Source organism: Mauremys mutica, chromosome 3 (assembly GCF_020497125.1).
Source record: "Mauremys mutica isolate MM-2020 ecotype Southern chromosome 3, ASM2049712v1, whole genome shotgun sequence".
Lineage (NCBI taxonomy): Eukaryota > Metazoa > Chordata > Testudines > Geoemydidae > Mauremys > Mauremys mutica.
Window position 1 is genome coordinate 158,083,008 of NC_059074.1, and position 25,420 is coordinate 158,108,427.

General features: G+C 48.1%; 1 protein-coding gene across 1 annotated transcript in view; it reads right to left on the reverse strand.

The window, feature by feature from the left end:
• The window catches only part of DNAH14 (dynein axonemal heavy chain 14), a 471,830-nt gene that overhangs the window by 42,867 nt on the left and 403,543 nt on the right, over nt 1-25,420 (reverse strand). Inside the window, exons 76-79 of the mRNA XM_045010332.1 lie at nt 25,034-25,190; nt 23,723-23,933; nt 20,645-20,747; nt 10,784-11,011 (exon numbers count right to left, since the gene is read on the reverse strand). Of these exons, the coding sequence (XP_044866267.1) occupies nt 10,784-11,011; nt 20,645-20,747; nt 23,723-23,933; nt 25,034-25,190 (699 nt within the window). The remainder of the gene's footprint in view (nt 1-10,783; nt 11,012-20,644; nt 20,748-23,722; nt 23,934-25,033; nt 25,191-25,420) is intronic.

Below are 25,420 nucleotides of genomic sequence, written 5' to 3' on the forward strand. Positions count from 1 at the left end.
TAGGAATTGAGTCTAGAATTGAGGATAAGACAGTGGAGCCAAATATGGCATTGGACATTGATTCTGCATAATGTTCAGCAAATGTATGAGCAGATGTCCAAGTCACTGCTCTGCACATTTCTGTGACCAGAATGTTTTTGAGGAAGCCTATGGAAGTGGAGAGAGATCTGGAGTGCGTTCATCCTCTAGGAGGAATCTGAATGTTGTGAGAACGATAGCAATAGGTAATGCAGTCTGATATCCATCTAGAGAATCTTTGTTTAGCGATTGAGGATCCCTTAGATCTGTCTGCAATGGAGAGAAATAGTCTGGGAGCTTTCCTGAAGGACTTAGTCCTATCCAAATAGAAGACTAGTGCTCTCCTGACATCATGTGTGTAATGTCGCCTCCCTTTTGTCCCAGTGTGGTTTTGGAAAGAAAACTCAGAACTGGATAAGCTGGTTTATATGGAAGTCTGAAGGTATTTTTGGTAGGAACTTGGGGTGTGGTCATAGTGTAACCTTGTCTTTGAAAAAGATTATAAATGGGGGAGGGTACGCCATTAGAGCCCCTATCTCTGCCACTCTCTGAGCAGAAGTAATGGACACTAGGAATGTGGTTTTCATGAAGACAGCTGATGGGCATGGGTTCAAAGGGAGGCCTTGTAAGGCACCTGAGGACAAGGTTGAGATCCCATGACGATGTAGGCCATTTGATTTGTGGGAAGAGGTTACTCATTCCCTTGAGAACCCTTCTTGTGAAAGGATGAGCAAAAACGGAACAACCTTCTATCTTACGATGGAAGACAGTGATGACTGCGAGATGCGCCTTTATGGAATTTAGAGATAATCCTGACATTTTTAGTTCTAGGATGTAATCTCACACAAGTAGTAATGGAGAGGATGTAGAAGTAATGCATCTCAAGTAACCAGAGTTAGAATCTCTTCCACCTTTGAACATATATGTGAAAGTAGTTTGCTTCCTGCTATGTAACAGCATCACCTTTACATACTCGGAACAAGTCATTTCCAAGCTTTGGAACCATCAAAGAGCCATGCCTTGAGCTGGAGATTGGGGTGATGGACCTAGTCAGCATCTTCACAGAGGAAATGAGGAACAGACTGGAGAGTGATTGGTTGGGACATCACCAGTTGAGTAGGTAGGGAAATCTTTATCACTATAATTCTGTTGATTTTCTGATTCCACAATCCAAGCAGGAGAATATGACACTCAAGAACTTGAATTAAGTGACTTACATGTATGCTCCATGTATTGAGGGGGAAACTCATCCTGAATGTTGTAGATACTGTGATCTTGGGGGTCAATATGCCACAGTTGAGGATCTTATGGATGACACACATTCGCCCAACTTGGAGGATACCAAGGAAAGTAATTAGGATTTAAATCTTTACATTCATAATAAGGCTAGTTTGTATTGCCTTTACTGTTGTTGTTTTCTTGTTGCTGACTTGCTCTAGTCTTCAGTGAAGGCCTCCTGCTGAAGTCTAAAGAGGAATCAGATAATGACAATCCTTTTATTGATGGGATATGAAATGTTTACTCACTCTGTGCAGTAGCTGTGGTTCTTTGAGATGTGTCCCCCTATGGGTGCTTCACTCTAGGTGACTACTGAGCAGTACCCTCTAAGGTGGAGGGGGCTTCTGAGTTGAATCCACTACAGCAGAGAGTACAATCGAGCTGAATATTGTATCAGAGTGGAGTCATGGGTGATTGCATAATGTTCAGAGAATGTACGCACAGAAGCCCAAGTGGCAGCTTTACATATTTTGATGATTGGTATGTTATTATGGAAAGCCATGGAAGTGGCGATGGACCTTGTTGAATAAGTGCATATGAGCTAGGGTGGCTCAATGTTGTGAGATTGGTAACAGGAGCTAATGCATTGTGAAATCCATTTGGAAAGTCTCTTGCTAGAGATTGCCAACCCATTTGATCTGTCTGCTATCAAGATTAATAACTTTTTGGTCTTTCTGATGGGTTTTGTTCTGTCTAGATAGAAAGCTAGAGTTTTTCTGACATCCAGGGTATGCAGTACTACATCCTGGAGGTCCAGATGCACTTAGGAGTTGAAGACAGGCAAGTGAATTGTCTGACTGAGGTGGAATGCAGAAGAGATCTTAGGTAAGAATTTGGTGTGAAGTTGAAGCATGACCTTGTCCTTAAAAAACACTGTAAAAGGGGGATATGTCATCAGGGCCTGTAACTCACCAAACTGTCATGCCAACGTAATGGCTATCAGGAATGCTGTCTTGTCAACATATGGAGTAGTGAACAAGAAGCCAGAGGTTCAAAGGGCAGTCTTGGGAGGCATTTAAGGACCAGACTGAGGTCCCATATTGGAGATGGATGTTGGACCACTGGGTAGAGGTTTCCAAGCTCTTTGAGGAACCATCCTGTGGTTGGGAGGCTAAAGATGGAATAGCCCTGTATGGGGGTGTGTGAAAGGCTCTGATGGCTATTAGGTGGGCTCTTACTTAATCAGAAGTTTTTAGGGCTACAGTGTAATCTAGTATATCTGGAAGTGATGCAGTCATTGGTGAATGCTGTCTATGGCCACACCAACTGGCAAAATGTGTCCATTTCTGACAATACATGTAGCAAGTAGATTGTTTCCCATTGTGTAGTAGCACTCTTTTTACATTGGTTGAACAGGTTATCTCCAGAGCAGCCCAGAGGATTCAGGGGGCCTGGGGCAAAGCAATTTCGGGGGCCCCTTCCATAAAAAAAATTGCAATACTATATTCTCATGGGGGCCGCTGCGGGGCCCAGGGCAAATTTCCCCACTTGCTCCCCCCGACGGGCGGCCCTGGGAAAAATAAACCTTCCACATCTGAGCACAAACCCAGTTTTGAGAAAACTTCTTTACAAAGTATCACTGGCTCTCAGCATCAGCTAGTGCTAAAAGGCACTAAAGCTCATTAAAATGGTTGGACAAATATTTTCCATCAAAACTTTTTTTGGATTGAAAACTAGGGGTTTTTAAAAAGCAGAAAAAATCACGGACGTCTGCTTTCATTCAAATTTTGTTGTGTTTTTTTTTTAATTGAAAAGCTGAAATAAGTCTGCCAAAACCTGAACATGATTTGGGATTTCAGAAGTGTGTGGCTAAATATTTGCTGCTTGGTGCGTTTGGTTGTTTAAAGAAACAATAAAAAAATTCTGCTTAAAAAAAATCCAAAACTTTTGAACCACCTCAGCTTGTAACCAAACACCTGAGCCCATCTAGGCAGAGATTTTTCCAGGTTTCTGATACTCTGCTGGCTTCCTTGACTCATATCTGTCTCCATAACTTTGGGTTCATTTAGGTTAGAACATAAGAACAGCCATACTGGGTCAAACCAAAGGTCCATCCATCCCAGTATCCTGTCTACTGACAATGACCAATGCCAAGTGTCTCAGAGGGAGTGAACCTAACAGGTAATGATCAAGTGATCTCTCTCCTGCCATCCATCTCCACCCTCTGACAAACAGAGGCTAGGGACACCATTCCTTACACATCCTGGCTAACAGCCATTAATGGACTTAACCTCCATGCATTTAGCTGTTTCCTAGAAACTGGCTCCATAGGGTCCCTCACAAACTGAAGACGGTTACTGTGGGTTTGTCTTTAGTACAGCTTATGTACATACTCCACAAACTGAGCATTTGAGCTTGTTCCAGAATCTGGGATGAGCCTATGTTGTGAAAACTGAAATGCTCAAAATAGCATATGCATGTGAATGGACACAGAGTGCTAAAATTAAATTAACCCAGGGGTTCTCAAACTGGGGGTCAGGACCCCTCAGGGGGTCACGAGGTTATTACTGAGGGTCGCAAGCTGTCAGCCTCCACCTCAAATCCCGCTTTGCCTCCAGCATTTATAATAGTGTTAAATATATAAAAAAGTGTTTTCAATTTATAAGGGGCTGGGGTGGGGGTCACACTCAGAGGTTTGCTACGTGAAAGGGTCACCAGGACAAAAGTTTGAGAACCACTGAATTAACCCCTCTGAAGCCTCCGGGAATGCAGGGGAGAGGGGTCTCCCCTGGTAGGGTTGGGCAGGATATTACTGTTCTCATGTGATCCCTCCCCCAGTGGCTAATTTTGAATGAAGCTACCCTCCCCTGACATGAATCTCCCTATGGCACTGAAATTAAATATAGACTATAATTTGGCATTTGAGAAGTGAAAGGGATGGTAGCCCTAATGGAAAAGCTAACAGCTTGGCTCTTCTGCAAGCCTCAAACTGCTGAATGAGCTTTAGGGTAGGGAAGGCTGTGCCTCCCAAACAACCTGGCCCTGCCCCCTATCCGACCCCCACCCACTTCCTGCCCCTGACTGCCTGCCCTGCTCAGAATCCCTGACACATCCTGCTCCTTGTCCCCTCACCGTCCCCCAGAGACCCCCACCCCCAACCCCCACCCCGTGACCCCACCCCTGCTCCCTGTCCCCTGACTGCCCTGACCCCTATCCACCCCTCCCCCACTGAGTCCTGACAGATCCCCGGAACACCCACAATCCAACCCTCCCATTCCCTGTCCCCTGACCGCCCCCCAACCTCTGCCCCCTCCCTGTGCCCTGACTGTCCCTGGGACTTTCTGCCCCTTAGCCAACCCCCCCGGCCCCAGCCTCTTACTCCTGACTCCCCCCTCACCCGGAGCCTCAGCGTATCGCTGACCAGCTGCAGCGTGTCTCCGGCAGGGCCTGAGCTCCGCCCTGCTCAGAGCCGCGTGGTAAGGGGGCGGGGCTGTGAGCTCCCGCGAGGCCTGAGTTCCCTCCACTCGGCCCGGAGCTTGCAGCCCCGCCCCCTTACCATGCGGCTCTGAGCGGGGCAGAGCTCAGGGGCTCCGCCGGAGCCACACTGCCACTGTCAAGGGCAGCTCCTGGATGCTCTGAGGCTCCGGGCAAGGGGCGGAGGCGGGGGTAAGGGGCCGGGGCGGGAGACTCAGCCGTTCTCTTGGGAGCCCCTGTGGAGCCTGGGGCCTGGGGCAAATTGCTCCACTTGCCCCCCCCCCAGGCGGCCCTGGTTATCTCTACCCCAGTGAGCCCTCGCTTAATCATGCTTCGAGACGAAGAATCTTGAAATTGGAGTGAAGAATCATTCTGTGGTTTTAGGAGAGGAGGTGGAGAGTGTGATGGTGCACCCCATAAGGCTTTATGGAAATATGCTTATGAATGTATGTGTGACATAACTGGAATATGTTTTACACTACATATGCCATGTAACATATCTATGTAAAAGTTATAATCTACTGAATATATTAATCCTATCTGTATGCATGTGTCATTTTTGTATTAAAAGTTATGAATATTGGCTGTGTAGTTGCTTGATTTTACCTAGCCTAGCAGAGCATTTGGTCAGCTTCTTGAGAAAGGAATGTGCAAATTAAGTACCCAGTCAAGAACCACTTAAGCCAACAATGAACTCGAAGATGCCAATCCACATCAGAACTTTCCCAGGAATGTGGCTTTGCTGGTAAGAAACTCAGTCATGCATGGACATGTGACTTGCCCATGTGACTCCAAAACTCCATCTTGGAGCTGGACTTTGCATAGGAGAGAGGAAGGGGTGTCCACCCAGAAGAGAGATAATAAATCCCTGGGAGACCCCTCCATTTTGTCTTCAGCTGGCTAAAGAGATAACCTCTCCACCCCCCCAAGGATACCTGAAAGAAACTGGAACAAAGGACAGTAACTACAGGGGGTGTGAATGATTGCTGGACCCAGACTAGAAGGAGACTAGTCTGTAAAAGGAAGCTTACTGGAATTCCTCTAGGGTAAGGTTTTATCTGTATTCAGTTTTCTTAGACTTAGACTTGCATGTTTTATTTTATTTTACTTGGTAATTCACTTTGTTCTGTCTGTTACTACTTGGAACCACTTAAATCCTTCTTTCTGTATTTAATAAAATCACTTTTTACTTATTAATTAACCCAGAGTATGCATTAATACCTGGGGGCGGGGGGCAAACAGCTGTGCATATCTCTCTATCAGTGTTATAGAGGGTGAACAATTTATGAGTTTACTCTGTATAAGCTTTATACAGGGTAAACCGGATTTATTTGGGGTTTGGACCCCATTGGGAGTTGGCATCTGAGTGTTATAGACAGGAACACTTTTTAAGTGGTTTTCAGTTAAGTCTGCAGCTTTGGGGCAAATGGTTCAGACTCTGGGTCAGTGTTGGAGCAGACTGGTGTGTCTGGCTCTACAAGACAGGGTGCTGGAGTCCCAAGCTGGCAGGGAAAGCAGGGACAGAAGTAGTCTTGGCGCATCAGGTGGCAGCTCCCAAGGGGGTTTCTGTGATCCAACCCATCACAGTGACTTAGTCGAGCAGGGTCTATGCACAGCTGATTGCTTTGAGATACTGGTAGTGATTTTAAGTGTGGTGGCTGGAGAACAGACAAAGTGGTTACTAGTTTGTTATTTGCTTATTTCGGGTAAGAGCAATAGGGACAGAAAAGGAAGCAAAACAAGTAAGAGTGAAGATCAGAAAAATCTAGAACTACACAAGTTGCAAATTGCCCAGAAAGGCTGAACACGGCACTGGGAAAGTCTGTTAACTAAGAAGCCCCTGAGTTGAGTGCATCAGTTTCAGTGAAATGCAGATGGGTGTGGCCCAACCTCTGTGTCTGTGCTGAAGCTGACTGGCTCAACAAGACAGAGTGCTGGAGTCCCAAGCTGGCAAGGAAAGCAGGGGCAGAAGTAGTCTTGGCACATCAGTTGGCAGTTCCCAAGGGGATTTCTGTGATCCGACTGGTCACAGGGAGTGTTGTGGAGAATGATCGGACGGCAACAACCAGCTGTAGGGTGTAAGGAAACCACATTTGCCTGGGCCACGTGGCAGTTATTAGGATGATATGGCCCTGTTCTTTGTTTTGAGCAATGTCTTGCCTATTAGAGGAGTCAGAGGGAACACGTACAGTAGGCTGATGACCACTGAAGTTGAAAAGCATCTCTTAAGGACTGGCAACCCAATCCATTTATTTACTTCTGTGGTGAACAGATCTATTTGGAGGGTGCCCGACTGGTGGAATATGTGATGTAATATGTTGGGATCTATTTCCCATTTATGGTCTTGGAAGAAGTGTCTGCTGAGTGCATCCACAGTAATATGCTGTGAAACATTTGTGGGATGGATGGATAGCGATGTGGAAACATGCATTGTTGCTAACCATCTTTGTGCCTTCAATTTGTAATTTCTAAGTGTAACAGGGGCAGACTCACCTCTCATGAGCACCCCTGGCAGAGTGCATGTGACCGTACACTCACTTTCTCTCTTTGGTGGGTCTCCGGTGACTCAGCCCACTGGCCAAATCAGATACACTTTGTCTACAGGGGCCTCTTTCAGTGCCCTCTGTAATGCTTCTCTCAGTTTGTCCCTGCTCCGGAATACAGCGGTGCTTCAGGGCTCCTTCCCTGAAGGCAATGTGTTCGCCCTCTCAGGGCCTTTCTGGCGCCAGCTCTTCAGCTGGGTCACTGCAGTTCAGGTTGCCCTTTGGGGTACCTCAAAGTCCAGGCCACTTCCCTCAATGACTAATGGGAGGGTTTTGGGAACCCAGGCCTGCCCACTACTCCAGGTCCCAGCCCAGGGACCCTGTAGATAGCAGTAGTCACTGTGTCCCTTTATCTAAGTTGCGCTGCTGCTCTAATTCCCTGGGCCACTTCCCCATGGCATCTTCACCCTTACTTCAGGGCCTTGTCCTGATGGAATCCCTGCAACCAGCTTAGGGCTCCTTCTCGCTCTCCCCAGCTTCTGGCAGAACTACCTCATCTGAGGTCCTGCAGCTCCTTCAGCCAGCCACACACCATCCAGGCCCCTCCAGCTCTATCAAGGGACTGAACTTGCGCTGGCCCTGCAGCTCTTCTTATAATAGCCTGCTGGGCCCTGATTAGCTGCTTCCCTCACAGCCTCTCTAGGCAGTTTGGAGGACCTCTCTACTGTCCTTTTCTGGGGCAGGTGTGGCAGGGCCACAAGGCCTCCAGTAGGGGGCCGCAGAGCCTAGTCCACCCCATCATACTAAGCCAACAGTCTTGAAGGTTGAGGGCTGAAAACCAATCCCCTTGCTCTAGTGAAGGAATTATCGCTGCAAGCATCACTATTTTGAATTTCCGTACCTTCACATAGGTATTGAGTAGTCTCATATTTAGGATGGGTATCCAACTTCTACTCTTTTTTGGTACGAGGAAATACCTTGAATAAACCCCCTTTCCTCTGTGCAGCATGGGGACTGGTTCTAGAGCACCCAAACATAAGACAGTGTCTATTTCTTGGAGAAGCATGCTCTCATTAGAGAAGTCCCCGAAGAGGGATGGAGAAGGGGGAAGTGAAGTGAAGTGTATTGAATAATCTGTGGAAACGATCTCCAAGACCCACTTGTCTATAGTGATTAACTCCCAGGCTCGCCTAAAGCGGTGAAGGTGTTTGCCAAAGGAAGAAAGGCTGATGAACTTGTGCAACAGGAGAGAATGAGGATTGTAGTTCACACTCTCAACAGACACATCAAAATTGCTGATTGGAAGTGGATGGGTATGAGGCAGAAGGCTGAGAAGTGGATAGTTTCCTTCTCTGAAACCTCTGCTTCTTAGGTGTGGCTCATATAATAGGTGCCAGTTCCATAGGTGCTCCGGGGCTGGAGCATCCACGGGGAAAAAATGGTGGGTGCAGAGCACCCACTGGCAGCCCCCCATCAGCTCTTTCCCCGAGCACATTCCGCCCGCCAGTGGAAGCCCCGCAGTCGGATCAGCGCCTCCCCTTCCCTCCTTCCTACCACAATCAGCTGTTTTGCGGTGTGCAGGCAGGAAGCTGGGAGAGAGGGGGAGGAGCGAGGATGCGGCACGCTTGGGGGAGGGGGTGGAACTGGGCAGGAAGACGTGGGGCAGGGGTTGAGTGGGGGGGAAGAGGCAGGGCAGGGGTGGAGCAGGAAGAAAGCAGAGCTTTGGTGGGGCCTTGGGGGAAAGGTTGAGTGTGGGTGGGGTCTGGGGGGTCAAGCACCCCCCCAGCATTTTGAAAACTCGGCGCCTGTGGTTCATTTGGCCTCTGAGAGGAATGGAATTGGATTGGGTGGGGTCTCTGTGCTGTCTGGGAATTTTCTCTTGTATGAAGGGGGTATAAATGCCAAGAGAATGTAGTCACTCTGGAATCCTTCAGTATTCACAGAGGCTCATTCATCAAATCTGTGAACAATTTAGAACCATTGAAAGGAAGGTCCTTGACCATGGTTTGAACCTTCTAAGGGAAACCAGAGAGCTGGAGCCAGAAGGCTCTTCTCACTACCATTGCTGTGGCAACTGAACGAGTGGCGGTGTAAGCAGCATCGAGGGAGGCTTGCAACATTCTTCTGGCCAATAGCTAGGCCTCTGCCACAATCACCTGAAACTGCTCCCTGTGTTCTGCCAATAGGTGGTCAACAAAGGAGGCGATTTGGTATAGCTGATGTGGTTATATTTTGCCATCAAGGCCTGATAATTGGCAATTCTGAACTGAAGAGAGGCCGAGGAGTAAGACTTTCTCCCTAATAGGTCCAGGCACCTGTGATCTTTATCATGAGGTGTTGATTTAGCATGGTGCTGCCTACCACCTTCCTTCACCACATCTACTATCAGGGAGTTAAGTGAGAGGTGGGAAAATATAAACTCTGAGTCCTTTGCTGAGACGTAATACCTCTTGTCTGCTCTTTTACATAGGGGGAATGGAAGCTAGTGTTTGCCAAACAATCTTTGTTGGATCTAAAAGAACCTCATTAACAGGTAAGGCTATATAGGCCTCTGAAGGTGGAGGATATCAAGCTGCTTATGATGAGGCTCAGTAACCTCCTTTTAGTTTGGACTAATTCAGTCTCCCTTTTGTACTGTTTCCTATCAACATTTGTTATTATTTGTTATTGTGATATCTTATGAACTTTCACATACTTTTTGCAGTTGAGACCACAATTAGAGTAAATTTGTAGGTTCAATTATCATAATAGAGCTCAGCACTGTTGTATCTAAACTAAAAACCTACTGCCTGAGAATAAAAAACAAAATTAAAATGTACCTTTTTAAAAACTAGAGTAACTGTAACGCTAGTGAATACTAAGTTCCAATTACTAAAAAGTAACATCCTATCTAAGCAACGAGGAACTATAAAAGGAATATTGATGTTCCATCTGCTCTGCCTAGGGTGGTTGCAAAGCACTGAGTGGAAGTTAGGGTCTCAGGCTCTTTATACCCTTGGGAAGGGTACGCGGAGTGTGAATGTGACCCCTACTACACACTGCTAGTGAAAATGTTGCAAACTATTGTTCTGGGGTGCCCAACACAGCACGAGTGGGATCCACATGTGCAGTGATCAAAGTAGAACAATTACCTGCTGGTTTCAGGAATTATGGAGTCTTTGTTTCTCCACAGAGTTTTCATGATCTCCTGCACTAGTGGTATTAGAAGGGATATGGGGTACCCTTCCTGTATTGTAGGGAAAAATAATACATGGTGGTCTTCCATAATTTTCTCTTTTTCAGACACATTTATAAATACTTAATGAACACTGGGTTCCTCCCAGGCCTGACCCTTGAGTGTTTACTTCTTATTTTAAACTTATTGGGATTTTGTCTCCTAGAAACTGAATAGTTCCTGGGAGACAAACTTAGAATCAAAGTACAGTATAAGCTAGGCATGGGCGTGAGACACTGAATTTGTGTACTTGGGAGATCAGACTAGGTGTTCTAGTTCATACCCATCTCTAGTGTAAGCATTCATGAACTTGGGAATCAGAGTGCCAGATAACTTTCTATTTGTTTCTTTGTGGGTTTTTTTGCAAAGTACTTACTTCTAAATCAGAAGAGTTAAATTCATATGGAACATTCCAGCCCAAAGAGCCATATTTTTTTCTTTCATGGACTACAGCATTGAAGAAACACAGGCTGAACACCAGCTTCTTCCATGATAAGCCACATTCAACCTTGTTGAAGATAATTTCCGTTACATCTCCGCTGCCACTGTATCCAAATGTCTGAAGTAATTTTCCTTTCAGACCCCTAGGTGGTTCTATTGCCATCTTTAAAAAAGAAGAGGGAAACAAGGCAAGTGTATTACCATTACACCTCTACCCCGATATAATGCTGTTCTTGGGAGCCAAAAAATATTACCGCGTTATAGGTGAAACCACATTATATCGAACTTGCTTTGATCTGCCGGAGTGCGCAGCCCCGCCCCCCCAGAGCACTGCTTTAACGCGTTATGTCTGAATTCGTGTTATATCAGGTCGCGTTATATTGGGGTAGAGGTGTATTATATTTTCTGAATAATATGCTGCAGGCAGATTGATGAGAGCAAAACAAATCTAACAAAACCCTTTCACTTTTTCTTAGTGGATTAGTTATTTAATTGGATATGATCAATTGGAAAGAGAGAGAGATTACTTACAAGTAAAAGACGGTTTCTTACCTTTGTAACTGTTGTTCTTCGAGATGTGTTGCTCACATCCATTCCAGTTAGGTGTGCGCGCGCCGCGTGCACGTTCGTCGGAAGATTTTTACCCTAGCAACCCCAGTGGGTCGGCTGAGCGCCCCCTGGAGTGGCGTCATAACGGCACCGCATATATACCTCAGCCGACCCACCCGACCCTCAGTTCCTTCTTGCCGGCTACTCCGACAGTGGGGAAGGAGGGTGGGTGTGGAATGGATATGAGCAACACATCTCGAAGAACAACAGTTACAAAAGTAAGTAACCGTCTTTTCTTCTTCGAGTGATTGCTCATATCCATTCCATTTAGGTGATTCCCAAGCCTTACCTAGGCGGTGGGGTCGGAGTGAGACGTGGGGGGATGCAGGACCGCAGAGCCAAAGGCTGCATCATCTCTAGACTGTTGGACCAGAGCATAGTGAGAGGCGAAAGTATGAACCGACGACCAGGTCGCCGCTCGGCATATTTCTTGTATCGGTACTTGTGCCAGAAAGGCAGCAGAGGACGCCTGTGCTCTGGAAGAGTGGGTGGTGAGATGGCCCAAAGGAACATTAGCCAAGTTATAACAGTTGCGTATGCACTCTGTGAGCCATGAGGAGATTCGCTGCGACGAGACAGGAAGACCTCGCATCCGGTCAGCAATTGCCACAAACAGTTGAGGGGATTTGCGGAACGGTCTTGTCCGATCAACATAGAAAGCCAACGCCCTACGAACATCAAGGGAGTGAAGTCGTTGCTCTCGCGAGGATGCGTGAGGTTTTGGAAAGAAAACTGGAAGGAAGATGTCCTGGTTATTGTGGAACGCGGACACTACCTTCGGGAGGAATGCTGGATGTGGACGTAGCTGCACCTTGTCCTTATGAAAAACAGTGTACGGTGGGTCCACCATGAGCGCTTTGAGCTCAGAGACCCGTCTGGCTGATGTGATAGCTACCAGAAAAAACGTCTTCCATGACAGGTACAGCAAGGAACAGGTGGCTAGCAGCTCAAAGGGTGGGGACATGAACCTGTGGAGGACCAGATTGAGGTCCCAGGTGGGAGTCGGATGGCGCACCTGGGGGTAGAGACGGTCAAGGCCCTTTCTGAAACGGGTAGTCAGCGGATGAGAGAACAGCGTATATCCTCCCTCATATACGGAAATTATCTTCAACAAGGTTGAATGTGGCTTATCATGGAAGAAGCTGGAAAGGAAAGCGGAGATAGCCGCTAAGTGCACCTTTATAGAGGATAGTGCAAGGCCTTGCTGTTTTAGTGACCAGAGATAGTCAAGGACCACCAGAAGCGGAAGCTCTGAAGGAACAGCATCGCGCGCTTGAGCCCAGCAAGCGAAGCGCTTCCACTTGGCCAGGAAGGTAGATCGAGTGGAAGGCTTTCTGCTGCTCAATAAAACATGCTGCACAGGAGCAGAGCAGCGCAATTCTGACTGGTCTAGCCACTCAGGAGCCACGCCATGAGGTGGAGGGCCGTCAGGTCTGGGTGACGGAGAGTGCCGTGATCTTGTGTTATAAGATCCGGGTGAAGCGGCAGAGGAATTGGGCTGGCTACCGATAGACGGAGCAGCGTGGTAAACCAGTGTTGCCTGGGACACGCTGGCGCGATTAAGATGAGACGTGCTTTGTCCCGTTGGAGCTTCAGCAGGACTCTGTGTATAAGGGGAAACGGGGGAAAGGCGTAGAACAGATGACGAGTCCATGGAAGGAGAAACGCGTCTGACAGAGAGCCCGGTGACAGGCCTTGAAAGGAGCAAAACTCTTGGCATTTGCGGTTTGATTGGGATGCAAACAGGTCTACATGGGGAAATCCCCACCGTTGGAAAATGGCATGAGCGATGTCCGCTCTCATCGACCACTCCTGGCAGAGAAAGGACCTGCTCAGGCGATCTGCGACGGTGTTCTTGACGCCGGGAAGGAACGACGCCACCAGATGTATCGAGTGGGCTATGCAGAACTCCCACAGTAGCATCGCCTCGTGGCAGAGGGGGGAAGAGCGGGTCCCGTCTTGCTTGTTGATATAGTACATGGCCGTTGTGTTGTCCGTAAAGACTGAGACACAACGGCCGTGGAGGCGAGTTTGGAACATCTGGCATGCCAGGTGCACTGCCCGGAGCTTCCTGACGTTGATGTGCATATTCAATTCCTGCACCGAACAAAGACCTAGAGTACGAAGATCGCCGAGATGGGCTCCCCATCCGAGGGACGAGGCATCCGTCGTCAGGGAAAGAGAAAGTTGAGGAGCATGAAATGGGACCCCCGCACATACGTGGGATGGGGTCAGCCACCAGTCCAGGGATTGAAGTACACCCATTGGAATGGTGAGCAGGGTATCCAGAGGGTCCCTGTGCGGACGGTATCGCGAGTTGAGCCACAGCTGGAGGGGGTGGAGGCGGAGCCTGGCAAACGGAGTTACGTGCGTGCAAGCTGCCATGTGACCGAGGAGGCAGAGACAAGCGCGGGCAGAGGTCATACGAGAGGTCTGAAGGGCGCAAATTAGCTGCGTGAGGGCCTGGAACCGTAGCTGAGGAAGGTAGGCTCTGGCTAGAGATGAGTCCAGGGTCGCGCCAATAAAGTCCAACCTCTGAGTTGGTACTAAGGTGGACTTCTCTATGTTGAGAACTAGGCCCAGGCGCGCGAACAAGTCTTTGATCACTGTGACATGTTGCTGGACTGTGGCCTGCGAGTCCCCCCGATGAGCCAGTCGTCTAGGTAGGGAAAAACGCAGATGCCGCGCCGACGGAGGTGGGCGGCAACAACGGCCATGCACTTCGTGAACACCCTTGGGGCCGTGGATAGGCCGAAGGGGAGGACCGCAAACTGGAAGTGAAGGTGAGTGATTGTAAATCGGAGGAAACGTCTGTGTGGTGGAAAGATGGCGACATGAAAATAAGCGTCCTTCATATCGAGGGCGGCATACCAGTCTCCCGGATCCAATGTAGGGATAATGGTCCCGAGGGATACCATGCGGAACTTCAACTTCAGCATGTATCTGTTGAGGTGTCGCAGGTCGAGGATGGGTCGGAGGCCCCCTTTGGACTTGGGGATCAAAAAATAACGGGAATAAAACCCATTGCCCCTCTCCCTCTCTGGAACCTTCTCTACCGCTCCGATGGCAAGGAGCGAGTGCACCTCTTGTAAGAGGAGTTGCTCGTGAGAGGGGTCCCTGAAGAGGGACCGGGAAGGAGGGTGGGAAGGTGGGGGTGAAACGAATTGTGGTTGGTAACCACGTTGCACAGTGCGTAGGACCCAGACATCGGTGGTCAGCCGGGCCCACGCCGGGAGGAAATAGGAAAGACGGTTGGAAAAAGGCAGGGAGGGATCTGGAGAAAGATCTGGTATGCCGTCCCCAGGCGCATCTTCAAAAGGACGGTTTAGGCCCCGCAGGTTTAGAAGGGGCCCGCCCTTGGGACGGTTGGTGGCCAGGTTGTTGTCTACGTCCCCCGCGACCCCGTCGCCGACCAGAGTCCTGCCTGTAGCGAGGCATATACCGGTAATAAGGCCGATTAAGCTAGGGGCAGAACGGACGCCTCTGGGTCGCAGGGGTATGCATCCCCAAAGTACGGATAATGACCCTATTGTCCTTTAGGTTTTGTAGTCTGGAGTCCGTCTTTTCGGAGAAGAGAGCCTTGGAGTCAAAAGGAAGGTCCTGAATGGTGTACTGTACTTCAGGGGGAAGCGTCGAACTCTGGAGCCAAGAGATCCGGCGCATGGTAACGCCCGAGGCTATAGTACGTGCTCCCGAGTCAGCTGCGTCCAAGGAAGCTTGTAACGAGGTGCGCGCTACCTTTTTACCTTCCTCTACGAAGGCTGTGAACTCCTGTCGTGAATCCTGAGGTAGGAGCTCTTTGTACTTCTCTACCTCAGCCCAAGTGTCATGACCGTAATGGCTCAGCAAGGCCTGCTGATTAGCCACTCGGATCTGCAGGGCACCAGCAGAGTAGACCTTGCGACCAAGCAAGTCCATTCGCCTAGCTTCCTTTGATTTAGGAGCCGGGCCTTGCTGGCCGTGGCGCTCTTTATCATTGACAGATTGGACCATCAACGACGAAGGGATAGGGTGCACATACAAATACTCATATCTCTTGGAAGGGACCATGTACTTGCGTTCCACCCCCCTGGCTGTGGGCGCAATAGAGGACGGAGTCTGCCATAAGCTATCAGCAGTCGCCTGGATAGTCTTAATGAAAGGGAGGGCTATGCGGGTTGGGGTGTCCGCTGACAAAATGGTCACTATCGGATCGTCCACTTCCGATATCTCCTCAGCCTGTAGGTCCATTCGCAATGCCACCCTGCGAAGAAGCTCTTGGTGTGCCTGTAAGTCTATTGGCGGGGGACCTGCAGACGACGACCCCGCCACCGCCTCATCTGGGGAAGAGGAAGATATCCCGGGAGTGATGGTATCCCGCTCAACGTCTGGGACCTGGGAAGGTTCCTGCTCCAGAGGTTCCTGGGCAGGCTGATTACCTTCCTCTACGAACGATGGTACCTCAGTGTCAACCGGGGGGCGGCTTATTGTAGCCTCCGGGATGCGTGACTCGTGTGGTACGGTGCGCGTGGTAGGGACAGGAGCGCCTTGAGCTTGGTGGTAGGCCCAAGGGGTCCAATAACCCCAGTGATGAGGGTCCTGGTCCGCGTAGTGGGACTGCTGGAAGACTCACAAAGGGACCTGAGGGTCATGTTCATCGACGTAGTAGCTGTCGGCATGGGAAGAGGCCGAGGTGTGTCTGGAGGGCCAGGGAGGAGCGGATAACCCCTGTGCCGAAGTGCCAACTGATCGCATTTCCCGCCTCTGCGGCGATCGGTGCCGGGAGGCATCCCAACAGCGAGAGTGGGAGCGAGAGCGGGACCTCCGACTGGCACGGTGCCGGGAGGTCGACTGCGATCTCCATGTTCGGTGCCGAGAGCGGCTTCTTGAGTAGTGGCGGCCGTAGCGGTACCGCGATCTGGAACGGTGCCGGGAGCGACGAGCCGGAGATCGAGAGAAAGAACGGTGCCGCGAGTCTGACCGGTGCCGCGTAGTCGAGCAGTGCCGGGACTGCGAGCGGCGTTGCGATCGGCGCCCGGAGTGAGATCGGCGTCGAGACTGTGAACGCTGGTGAGAGCGGGATTGGGATCGGTGCCGGTGCCGGTCGGACTCGGTGCCGGCAGGCGGCTTGAGCATTGACGGCTTGCCCATGGAACGGGGCGCCCGCACCGGCGGCACCGGGGGTGGAGGCACAGCCAGGTCTGTCAACGCAATAAGGCCCCGTGCCGCTGCGAAGGTCTCTGGAGTCGACGGCAGTGGCACCTCTACCGCGGCCGGAGCCGGGGAGGTCACAGGTGCCGGACTCGACGGTGCCGGCAGAAGCGTCTGCGCCGGAGGAACTGGTGTTGCGGCAGGTTTCGGTTCTGGGCGGTCCGGTCGGGGCGCGCTCTGGTGCTTCGGAGCAGGCGGTGCCAAAGAGGCAGCGGCTTTGCCTTTCTTCGCCTTTGGTGAGAGAGAGCGCCCCTGGGCGGATTTCGGTGCCGACGGCCCTCTTGATTGCTGCACCGAAGAGTGGCCCGGCGCTGTGGCGGCACTGCGAGAGTCTAGAGGGACAGCGGGCGGTGCCACAGCCGGAGGGGTTAAGGCTGCCTCCATGAGGAGTTGTTTAAGCCTAATGTCTCTTTCCCTCTTTGTGCGAGGCTTGAAAGCCTTGCAAATCGGGCACTTAGAAGACAAGTGCGACTCTCCCAGGCACTTCAAACAGGAGGTATGAGGATCCCCTGTAGGCATAGGCCTGTGGCAGGCTGAACACGGCTTGAAACCCGGGGAGCCGGGCATGCGCTCCGGTCCCCGGTGCGGGTGGGGGCTAATCCCCGAACCCGCTAACTATCTAACACTAAACTGACTGAAAACTATCAAAAACAAGAAAACCTACAACTAAGATATCAACTATATACAAATTTTAGAGAAAGAACTATGAGGAAGCTAGGGAAGCGGAGGTCAGACAAGCTGCACTCCACTGTTCCAACGACCGACATGGGCAGTAAGAAGGAACTGAGGGTCGGGTGGGTCGGCTGAGGTATATATGCGGTGCCGTTATGGCGCCACTCCAGGGGGCGCTCAGCTGACCCACTGGGTTTGCTAGGGTAAAAATCTTCCGACGAACGTGCACGTGGCGCGCGCACACCTAACTGGAATGGATATGAGCAATCACTCGAAGAAGAACTGTTGTTCTTGGAAAATATCATCCCTCACACTTATGAGATATAATACTCCTTGTGTTGAGCTGTGGAATTTTATTAGTGATCAATATCCATTGGTGCCAGTCATCTGACCCCCATAAGGATTCACAAGTCTTGAACCACGATCCTTGGATCCCCAAGCAACCTTCGTATTTTGGCTACCATCTGGCGGCTTGCTAGTAACTGTTGGGCTCAGTGGCTAATGGAACCTTACCCCACCAGAGGCATCGGCAATCGAAGTCCTGATTGGATGAGTGCCTGGCCCCATCTGGCTGTGCTACTTAAACCAGAAGCAGACACAGGAAGTTATCTGTGCAACTGGGTAGTTGCTACATTGAACCCTGCCTTCTTGCCTGACTCCTGAGCCATGCTTTCCTGACTTGTCCCTGGTTCTTGCTTCCCTGTCTGCTCCTGATTCTGGTTTTCTTGACCTAGTTCTTGCTTTCCTGCCTTGTTCTTGATCCATGCCCCAGTCATGGATTCTGACTTCCACCTCTGATTCTGACCCTTGACTTGGTTTACTGACTCCTAACTCCGACTCATAGGTCTGACTGGCCAAACCCGTCATGCTACCTGTTTACCCCCTGCTCCCCCTGGGGAGGATTCCGAGGGTATAAAAGAGGGTGTGGCCCCAACCACTCTTCAATTCCTTTGCTACTTTTGGAATTCTTTATCTGAGACTCCAAAGAAGAGGGGAAGGTGAGTAGGGAGTGTGAATATGGAGTGTGAATATACAGAAGCAATACTCTCAAAGAACAATTTCTGGTAAGTAACCTCTCTTTCTTCTTTAAGTGGCCTCTATCTATGCTCACTTGTGAGAGATTAGCAAGATGTATAACCTCTGAGGAAGTAGGGCTGATAAGTCTAGGTGAACAAGGACTACAAACTGCCAACATGAGCATCAGCGCTAGATTGCAATACAGGAGAATGTTGGAAGTGATTATAATTTCATTTTCCCACATCAGACCTCAGCAAAAGACATTTTTATTTCAATATATTTACATAAAGGGTTTCAAGCAACAGCTGTGCAAATTCTACAAAAAAAATAGAAGGCCTGCAATGGATGTATCAACAATACTGAGACCTCAGGTTGATTGCGGGGAATACAGGGACTTAGGCACTTCATTAATTGTGCCAGAACCTCAATGCTAATAGATCAACCCAGAGGGATCCGGGTGCTTTGACGTTATAACAACAATATTGGGACATCAGCATCAAATTAGAAATCCAGGGGACCTTAGCACACATCAAGGCTGCTGGAATTAGACTGATCCGGAGGAATACAGGGACTTTGACACCAGAACAAGAATGCTGACCTTGGTGATGAATAGGTCAAGCTGGAGGGATGAGGAGACTTTGGCAGCACGTCAACTGTGTTGGTATCTCAGTACTGAATTAGACTGACCAGGAGGGATCCAAGGACCTTGGTGCTGGTTGGCACCAGGACCTTGGCATGGGGCTCACCCAGATAAGATCACTGAGATGGGCGTGGCTCAAGCCAGGCACACAGCCACTTTAGGTTAACGGATGGCCAAAATTGATGCTGGATTTACACATTGCCAGACTTAGTAAACTGGGCCTGAGGATTCTCCCCTGTCAGTAGGAGAGTTTGAGGTGGCCCTCCCACTCCTGCAGGTCATCCAGATGATACCTGTGTCCCTTGCCCTAACAGGAAACCCACGTAAATTTATCTGCAGTACTGAGACCTGATTTTTTAGCTGATAGTCTTCTGAAAAGTGAATGCGACGTGAAGCTTAATCTCTTGCTCTGAGCAGGAGCTGAGGGCATTATGGAGGCTGCATCTGGGGGATGATGGACCACCTTGCATTCTTCTCAAATAGTCTCCGCTCGCTGACCCATCAGCACCATCCAGCTCTTCTTAGCCACAAGAATGAGTAAATCTAATGGCCTTAAAGGATGTGTATATATAAAATGACATATTCCCAGAAAAATCACTCAAATTAAAAAAGTGGAAAATGGAGCACTCATCCACCAAGCAAAGATGAGACCATAAAAATTCTGTTTATTTCTTCAAGGGAAACAAGAGATGAAAGTGTTTTATTCATGAGGCCATCTTCTCCTAGAGCACATTCATTTTATTTCATTGCTACAACATATACTTGTATCAATCTCTTGAACTTAAAATACATTTAAAAAACAAATCCAGGATGTTTGAATTCTAACTTTTTCCTTGTTACTGCAAGAATAACATTCAGCTCACTTGGGTGGGGGGAGGGAGGAGATAAATCTTCAGTGGTCAGACAGGATTCTACTAAGCAAAGTAGTCTTTATAATGTCTCCTTTTTTATATGGAGAAACAAGGCCATCTAGGTCAGAGTAGAATTGGGCTTTAGGTGGGCAGACTGGAGGAACTGGAGTTGAGTTTCCTCATGAACGTTGGGTGGTGGAGTGCAGAATTTTGGTTTGGCTCTGTTTCTTGTTAAGATACTATTAGAATGAGAAATTTGAAATATTCAAATTGAGTATTCACAGCCAAAACCACAGCAACTTTCTGATTGTGGTGTTTTAGCAAATTATAATCAACCCTTACCCATGGGCGCCAGGTTAGCATAATTTTTGGTGATGCCCAGAACGGGTCCAAACAGAGCCATCCTGCTTTTGGGGGGGGAGGGGGGCATGCGCTTCAGGGGGACACGGGGTCCAGGGTGGCCTGGGGGGCTAGCAGGGCGAGGATGGGGCTTGCGCTGGCAGCAGCAGCGAGTGGCCCAGCCCCAGCCCGCCCCTTGCCCACTCCTGGTGTTGCTTGGGGGGAGGGGGCAGAAGCTAGAAAGAGGCGGAGCAGGGGCTTGAGGGAAGGGATGGAGTGGGGCAGGCTTGGGCCGGGTTGCTCGCTGCTGCTGGCCCCAGGCTAACAGCCAGGCTAACACCCCAGGCCCTAACACTAATCCCTTGGGTGCAGGGCCCCCCAGGGCATTTGCCCCCATCTGTCATATGAACGGGATGGTTCTGAAAATATAAGCCCAAACATTGGTGGAGCCCATATAACTCACTGCCTATGCCCTTACCTTAAAACCTTTCTGCAGGATAGGTATGGGGAAAGAAGGATCAGGTGTGGAACTTAACCATAGTCTAAACTGAGGATCCATGTTTATGTTCGGCTGGGTAAATCTGTAAAGACAGGTAGTTTGGTAACATAATTATTATTCTACCAAATATCAGGCAAGACGCAAATTTTTAATAATCAAATTTCATTACCAATTGCTCAAATTAATTAAATGAAACAACCTGGACAGAAATAATGTGATTTCTCCAGCTTTTGTCTTATTCTTCAAAGTAGTAAGCCTAGAAAGAGAGCTAGCGGGTCCTGCAAAAGAGAATCTGAATCTTCACATCATGGTCCAGTTGAGAAATGTGATGCTGTCCACTCACATTAGAACCTCTAATGATGTACTATAAGACTGGGAATGGTCATTCCTATCTGGTAGCTAATTACTAGGTACTGGGGTTTGCCAAGGTCAGAAAATACTCAGTTGCATTCCAAGTGAGTGGTGCAGTGGATAGAGGAGAGAATTCAACAGCCCAACAGGTTCACAGATGCAAGGTGGATCCCCTTTCACTAATCTCTGGCAGCGAACCCCACAGCCGCTACCTTTTGTTCACGGATATATTGGGTGGTGATCTTCCCTTTTCAGATATTGTGGATGAACTCTTCACTCATTTCTGACAATGAATGGCAACTTCAGCCTATCTGCTCATGCCTCCCTGGTCAGACTGATCTCTAGGGTGGTAATGGGGGACAGTTCTCTTGCCTTCAGGGATAAGGGTACTGGTGGGCAGCAATAGCAGCAACAGCTGTATTCCACTGAGCCTCCACTGAGGTCCAGGTCAGGAGCTGCTAGCTAAAGTCCAGGAGTTGTAGCCTTTCCCCAGAACTCAGCATATGGTGGAACAATGCAGACAGCAATATCTTTGACAAATCAGAAGCCTATGTGGTTTTCTGAGCATGGTAAATCCAACAATTATGATTGCAGAAAAGTGAGAGAAGGGAGGACTGTGAATTGGTAGTGGGTATTGTTCACCACAAACCTGAGGTACTTTCTGTGGGGGCTGAGTGACTGCGATATGAAAATATGTGTCCTTCAAGTCGAGGGTGCCATACCAGTCTGCTGGATCCAGTGAGGGGATGATGGAGGCCAAAGAGACCATGCAGAACTTTAGTTTCTTCATGAACTTGTTGAGTTCTCACAGGTCCAAGATGGGCCTGAGGCTGTCTTTGGCTTTCAGTATTCGGAAATACCAGGAATAGATGCCCTTGCCCTTCTGCTTCTGAGGGACCTCTTCCACTGCCCCTAGTGATAAAAGCGAGTGCACCTCCCGTATAAGGAGTTGCTTGTGAGAGGGGTCTCTGAAGAGGGATGGGTAAGGGGGGGTGGAACGATGGGAGGGCACAGAATTGGATGGAGTATCCTCTCCCTACTGTGAGTCCAAAGTAATACGGGACCATGCACGGTAGATGCTTCCTGGGAAGTTCATAGGATCTCTGGTAGTAAAGGGGTGGAGAAGCAGGCTCTTGCTTATAAGGAGGTGGTTTGGAGTACCTTCTCCAAGGTGCTGAGGTGTATATACTCAGGGAGTGGAGGGTTGCATGAGAGTCCTGAAGGACTGTAGCAACTCATCCATTTTGTCACTGTACATGTTGTTAACCTCAAAGGGGAGATCCTCCATGGTAGGAATGTCCTTGGGGAACCCAGAGAATTGAAGTCATGAAGCTTATCTCATTGCAACCAAAGTTACCATGCAACAGGAAGCTGTGACAGATGCATCTACTGAGGCTTGGAGGGACAATCAAGCTATCAGTTTGTCCACTCACTCAGACAATGGTCTGCAATTCTGTTTTAGGTTCCTGGAGCAGTTTGTTTCTGAACTCAGAAAAATTATAATTAATAAAATCCTATTTGGAATTGAGGTCTGATAATTCACAATACAGAACTGTAGGTTAGCTGAGATAAAACTCTTCCTATTGAAGTGGTCTAATCTTTTGGTGTCCTTGTCAGAAAGAGTAGAGCTGGGTTGGTGCAGTCTGTTACATTCAGTGACAGCCTGAATTTCTCTGAGAGAGAATTTAGAAATGGAAGTAGCTAAGGAGTACATTTGGGAGCTGGAACCATAGAGGAAGTTGTGGCACTCCCATTCACCAGAGCAGGTCCAGTAGAAGAAATTTGGATCCAGGCAGATCTTGTTGGTCCGGGACCAAGTATAGGCTTGTCTAGGAGGTACAGCTTTAAATAAGCCTCTCTTGCTTTTGAGTTTTTTTGGAAAAAAACCAACAAATAGAGCATTTGTTAGTAATATACCACTCACTCAGACAAAATAGGCATCTAATATGCCTGTCATTGAAGGGTATAGGCACCTGGCATGAAACCTGGTGATTTTTGCTCAGCCATAAGGTCTGAAGCCTGGTACCAGATAACTAAAAGACAGAGTAAAAACTATGCAGAATGGAAACCTATCATAAACTACTGTATCCACACTAAAAGCAACTATATACAAAATGATTGTATTGACAATCACAAATGGGCAAGAGACAAATACTGTCCTCAGTTATGTCTCTCAGTCCTGGGTGGTATGAAGGAACCAAGAGTAGGTTGGTGTGGCTCTCCTCTTTTATGCCCTTTGGAGAGGAGAATGAGGGCACTCAGGTTGTAGGAACTGCCCAATAGATATTGCTAGCCAAGAGTAGAATATATAAACACTCAAAGAAGAAAACTTTTTCAAGTTCCTCTTCTGAGACTTTATTTATACCTCATATAATAAATAATATATGGAGATATACCTATCCTCATAGAACTGGAAGGGACCCTGAAAGGTCATTGAGTCCAGCCCCCTACCTTCACTAGCAGGACCAAGTACTGATTTTACCCCAGATCCCTAAGTGGCCCCCTCAAGGACTGAACTCACAACCTTGGGTTTAGCAGGCCAATGCTCAGGCCAATGCTCAAACCACTGAGCTATCCCTCCCCCGTTTAAAGCATTTTCTCTCTTGGGTTAAAAAGATTGACATTTGCATTTATATTGATTGCTTCAGATTTGGCTGGGTTAAGTATATAACTTATTTATATTTTGAATATAAATAAAACACTTACGAATCAACAATAGTACAAAGCCTGGGCATAAATGATGCAGCAAGATGGCAGTTTTGTAGGAAAACCCATTGTCCACTCAACAGCTGTGCTTTATGTATCAAATCTTCAGCTTTGCTTCCCTGACCACGTCCCAAAGAAACCATTTGCACATGCCGTGTGCTTCCTTTTATTTCCTGTGCAAGGCGCAGAAGGTGAGCTGCTGGGTCTATTCCTGTGTAACAACATGGAATTGATTTATTTATGTGGCTACAGCAGCCAAAAATTATCTTTAGAGTTACATATTTAAAAATGTGTCATCTTTAATCATCTCACCTGTAAGAATAGTACTCTGTGTTATTTTTGTAATATTATACATTTCATTATAAGGGAATCATGGGGTGAGGAACAATGGGTTATGTTATATTATCAGAAGAAAGCACTGAGACACTGATGAATAAAAATGGTTTGATTGTATTAGTTCAAGAATTTCTCAAAATGGTAACTATCACATCAAATGCTATTGAGCAGCAGAAGTACCTCTTATCAGGAAAATGCTGAGGTGGTTCAACCAACATTTTTGGTTAAGTTATTTAGTGTTATTTTAAATATTGAAAAATAATATAGGGCCAGATCACTCACTCTCATGGAAAAACCACTAGAGGCAGTCTAGAAGGAGAAAAACTTGCCCATGGATTTTCGGGGAATCCATTTAAAGCCAGGCCTTGTAACTCTGTGCTGCCTCCTGGTTCCTTACCACTTTCCTTATCTTTGGTGTCAAGTATCAGAGGGGTAGCCGTGTTAGTCTGGTTCTGTAGAAGCAGCAAAGAATCCTGTGGCACCTTATAGACTAACAGACGTTTTGCAGCATGAGCTTTCGTGGGTGAATACCCACTTCTTCACTTGCATCCGAAGAAGTGGGTATTCACCCACGAAAGCTCATGCTGCAAAACGTCTGTTAGTCTATAAGGTGCCACAGGATTCTTTGCTTATCTTTGGTGACGATGAGCAGGGCTTCCCCTACCAGCAGCTACCTTGAACCCAGTGTTAAAGGGGAATTTGAAGATTGGAGCAGAGTTCCAAGGCCAGAGGTACTGGTGGATTGATGTGGAACATCCCTCACAACCCTCCTCCTTCCTGTGATTTTTGTCTACTCCCAGTTTCACTCTTTGCTGTTCAGTTTAACAGGAGACAAGGATAACATGAATGCAAAAGTTGGTAACACTCTAGGAAGCAGGGGCAACCTATTGAACATAAGAGCTAAACTAGAATCTGAAAATTAATGCTTCATAAACCAGGTTTTATGTGCCCCTTCTTAGTTTATAAGTATCTCACCATGAGAATGAATAAATATTAATGGAGTGGTGGCACTGGAATCTTCATACACTTCTTTCAAGTTAATCCCTCCAGTCTGAAGATATCTGGCTCCTAATTTCTCAATAACAAACTCTCGTATTGCACTATTTAAACTTCCTGGTCTGAGAATTTTAATCTAACAATAACATATGAAAGATGAGAGAGCAAATTAATCAAGTCATTTAAATTAACATTAGCATAATAATTATGCCTGTGATAAAAATAAAGTCTGGTTGTTTTGTACTATACAGTTCTAAAAGATTCCAAAATCTCAACATTCGTGTTTTACTTAACCACTATTAATACCACTAGGTCATTGTATACCTCTCACTTTACAGGAATCAAAACATATCTACATGGGAAAGT